This window comes from Citrus sinensis, chromosome 8 (genome assembly GCF_022201045.2).
Source record: "Citrus sinensis cultivar Valencia sweet orange chromosome 8, DVS_A1.0, whole genome shotgun sequence".
Classification (NCBI taxonomy): domain Eukaryota; kingdom Viridiplantae; phylum Streptophyta; class Magnoliopsida; order Sapindales; family Rutaceae; genus Citrus; species Citrus sinensis.
The window spans coordinates 21,089,792-21,094,161 of NC_068563.1; the positions used below are offsets into that span (position 1 = coordinate 21,089,792).

At 34.8% G+C, this 4,370-nt stretch overlaps 1 protein-coding gene across 1 annotated transcript; it reads right to left on the reverse strand.

Annotated features, from left to right (window-relative positions):
- Window positions 1-1,003: 1,003 nt before the first annotated feature.
- Window positions 1,004-2,153, reverse strand: LOC102610011 (ethylene-response factor C3-like). The gene has a single exon (XM_006487805.3). The coding sequence runs from the start codon at window positions 2,128-2,130 to the stop codon at window positions 1,411-1,413; it is 720 nt and encodes a 239-aa protein (XP_006487868.2). The 5' UTR covers window positions 2,131-2,153; the 3' UTR covers window positions 1,004-1,410.
- Window positions 2,154-4,370: the final 2,217 nt, after the last annotated feature.

Below are 4,370 nucleotides of genomic sequence, written 5' to 3' on the forward strand. Positions count from 1 at the left end.
GCAGCTGGACGGAGTCGGAGCAGCAGCGGTTATGGCGGAGAAAGAGCAGCGGCAGTGGCTAGCACACCAAGAGCGACCAAGAGAGAGATTTGCTGCAACTGGATTGAGAAAATTGAGGGGAAAGAAGGAGTTGCAGTGAACTGGATTGAGAGTGAGGGCTGCAGTGAAGAGAAAAGTGAGGGCTGCAGGGTCACGATTTCTTTGTTGTTTTTTAATTCATTTTTAGGTTTAGTTTGTAAAATTTGGAGAACATGTTTAACTTGTTTTCAGTTGTATAGTTATAATAATGAATCCGAATTTTGTGTTTTGTAATTTGTTTTGTGAAAAAAATCCACCAAACATGTTTTATGTGTGTATTATAAAAATGAAAACGAAAACATGGCTTGCAAAACGGTACCAAACAGGCCCTAATATATCCAGGTGCTTATATTCATTTCAGGAAAATAAGAAAATGTGCTGCCGATTATCTTGCTAATATTCGTATGCATACTGATCACTGTACTTGGTGGTAGGATTCCCCTAAGGCTATTCGTAAGTTTCTTTCTTTGAATGCTAATAATTTTCCATACTGCTTCAGCTAGTGTTACTACTTGTTTTTGTTATCCTCTTTTTGTGGGATCTTATGTTTATAGTGCCATCTATCTTTTAAGGGATATTTCTTTTATTTATATTTAATAATTACTTGTCTATGCGAGTGTGATTAAAAAAGAAAAATCAAAAACTCTCATCTCCAAATTTCAAGTTAATTAATATTACCATATTTTTTTAAAGACAATTTTAAATTATGAACCTAACACTCTCCAATCTCACATTCCTCAGCAGAAGTTAATTGTATTCTCATTTTCCTTCAAAGTTCGTATTCAGTTTTAGTATGGGTAAACCCTTTTTTTTGCTTTTTCCGTAGATCTTGATAGTATGACAGAAACTTTATTTATATATTTAAAAAAAAAGATATACACCTAGTTAATTAGGAACACATAAGCCTCACCACTCAAAAATAAACTAATTATAACAAGCCATAAGAGATTTAAACCTAAGAATGAAAATGCTAATTGACTTCAAAAATCAACCTTAAAAGAGGTCAACAAAGAATCAATATTGTTAAAAAAGAAAAACAAAAGTCGCAATCAAGGTAGAACTATGTCTTCTAGTTATAATATTGTTCAAACAAATTATTACGTTATCGACTTGCACAAGTTGGCCAATATATGAGCCCCACTAAATTATTGAAATTCTAGTACTCAATTATTTCAAAATAATTGACAATTTAATCAAAACGAAGAAGACATTATCCAACAAAAATAACTATTCATCTCCACCGTCAATCATCTCACCAAATTAAAAAGTTCATAGAGAGTAGATTAATTGTAGTTGTAGGCATAAGGCAGATAATCATCACTATTAAATGGATTAGCATGTACTGTCAGAAATACTGAGAAGTTCCTCCAAATACTCAGTTCCCAAATCCTCGAACACCACCACATTTTCCAATCTCATTTCCTTCTCTTTGATCTTCTTCTTGCTCTCTCCTTTCCTTTTCATTGAGTGCCTCTTTTTCAATGTTAATACAGGCGAACTTCCCACCTCAAAATCATACTTCATTTCTAGAAGCGACTCGTAAACTTTCTCGACAGGAAAGTTTAGTACAGCCGTGGTACCTCTCATTGCAAATGCAGCTTGATCATAAGCTAAAGCTGCAGCCTCAGCAGTGTCAAAGGTTCCTATCCAAACCCTAACCCCATTTCTTGTCGAATCCCTAATCTCCGCTGCGTATTTCCCCCATGGCCGTCGCCTCACTCCTCTATAGGAAACTTCCTTTAGAGGTCCTTCTTCAGTAGCATTAACCGCTCTTGAGCTTACTTCATGATCATCTTTGATATTATTATTGTTTGATGTTGAAGATATGGTATGCATAGAGTTAGCTGAGGCTTGGTTGAGGACTTCTAAGAGAAGCATCTCTTGAGAATCATTTTCATTGAAAGGTAGGTATTGGTGGTTGTTATGGAAGTTATTGAATGTTTTGTATGTGAAAGATTCAAGGGAATTATTAGTGTTATGTGAGTATGAAGAAGAAGAATATTCAGGAGAGAATTGTGAATAAGGGTATTGAAAGCAGAATGATGAATCCATGAATCAATGCAAATGATTTCTTCTTCTTCGGTTTGGATTTTGAACAAATCGTTTGGAAGCTAAGCAGGATTATATAGACGTTAAAGAGAGAACATAATTAGAAGTTATTAAAGAATAATAATAACATGGGAATTATGGAAAGGTGGCAAAAATGCATGAACATTGGTGGGGTACAAGCAAATTTTGGTGGTTATTGGGACCCAACTTCAGAGAAAAGAGTTATTGATTTGATGCACGTGAGTCAAAAGGGCTGATGAACATAGTGGCATGGGCGGCCTGGTCAGTATATATATATATATATGAACACTAGCGGGCAGCGATACTATTTTAACAGCAGTAAGACAATAAAAATATAAAATTGTGAGAACTTTTCATTTTACAGTATCATTATAACGATTATCATAATATTTATAATTGATAGTTATAATATTATACCATAGTTTCTATTTTCCTAATATTTTACTTCTATTCAGTTATCAACTTATCATTTATTGTGACATCAGCTTGATGGTTTCACTTTTCCACTGAAGGAGGGGTCGTGTCCACTTGGCTCCTAGCTGGCTTTCTAGCTCAGTAGTTTGACTTATTCATGTTTCAATTAATTTTCTGTCTGCTATCTTATTTGCATTCTTTTCTTTTATCGCTAGCACAATAAGACTTCTAAATGAGCAAAAACGAGGCATAATTTCGCGCCACCAGAAATTAACGGGTCAAAAAGAAACATATATTTCGTAGTTGCAAACCCTCCTTGGTTTTGATATGAAAATGAAACAAAACCAGATAACTTTGATTGTGTTGCATACATACATGCATATCCTAAAATTTGACTAGAATCTTCTTCTATTTATAACCACATCTCCAAATTTTGATGAAAATATAAAGTGGTCGCATATTAACCTGTCTAATTCATTCTAAGCAAACTTTAATCACTTAATCAATGGGGTTTTGGCATCACTTTTTTTTTTCAGTATATTCAACAATTTAGTATCTAAAGATCACATTAGATCCTGATTAATTCAAATTCGACATGGGTAGAACTACTAGAGCAGCAAAACTCTCACAACAAGTATTTACGCAGCTATATTCTCAAGTTTCAAATTGAGAACCTTTGTTAAGATAGAACAACCCTATGCTAGCTAATCTACGCGCCTGTTGGTTGACATCACATATCTTATAATTATAGTGGGTATTGCTTGAAGAAACAATAGGCCATATTATATAGGGATAAGAAAAATTCGAGAGCAAGGAATTCCACTTTAAACATGCTATGCTTGTGCATGCAATTTACATAATAGGCACAACTAGGAGTGTTCAGAATCTAATCCGATCCGGTCAATCCGTCCGATCCGTATAAATTTGATCCGTGGATTGGATATGGATTTACTTCTTTAATTCCGCAGAAATCCGTGAATTTGCAAATATATATATATATATATATATATAGCCCAATTCCACAAATCCTAACACCAAACGCCACAAATTGCCTAAACATCTTCAAAGCCCACTATTTACCTTCTGACTCAGAAAAAAGATTTTCCCCCTTCCTTTGCTTTTGTGCAAATTTCTTCCTACCATGGGTCTGTTCATGGAACCTCTGTTTCCACACCCAAGATTCCCAAGTCATCCTTCAAAGAACCTTTAGAGTCAAATGGTGGTCAAAATTTGATGAACAGTCCAAATTGACTGTTAACATAATCAAAGATTGGCTCTCCTCTGGTTTAACAATGCCACGTACCAATTAGTTATTAAAAATTTGACCAACCGCGTTGTCTCTAATGGCTTTAGCAAAATCTGATTTTGACTCTTGAACAAGTTTTTGGCTAGTTTTCGAAACCTGAAAGGGTTTGAAAATAGGTTCCTTAAGCTTTTTATCAGAATCTGACTTTGAAGGAATAGGCTTTGGACTAGGAGAAACAGATATGGTTGACTGTTGGAATTGGTTTTCTATTCTAGTCAACTGTTTTCCTATAGTATTTAAGTTAGTATTACAGAAATTATTCTGTTGAATAATACTACTTAAATTACTATCAGTATCATTTGGTTTAGGGATTTTGTAAGGTGAAGCTCTGATTTCTATAGGAGGTTCGCCGTGGTCAACGGTTACGCTCCGGAGGGGTGGATGCTCAGAATCGACTGTTCTATTACCTTCGGAGAGTTTCCATTCAGTGGTCTTCTTCCTAATAGTAATAGGGTTTGACTCTTTGAAGGGGTAAGAGATGTTGTTATTAGAAGAATATATC

What these genes read in the sequence shown, in the direction of transcription:
- LOC102610011 (XM_006487805.3), bottom strand. Translation starts at nt 2,130, where the DNA reads ATGGATTCATCATTCTGCTTTCAATACCCTTATTCACAATTCTCTCCT.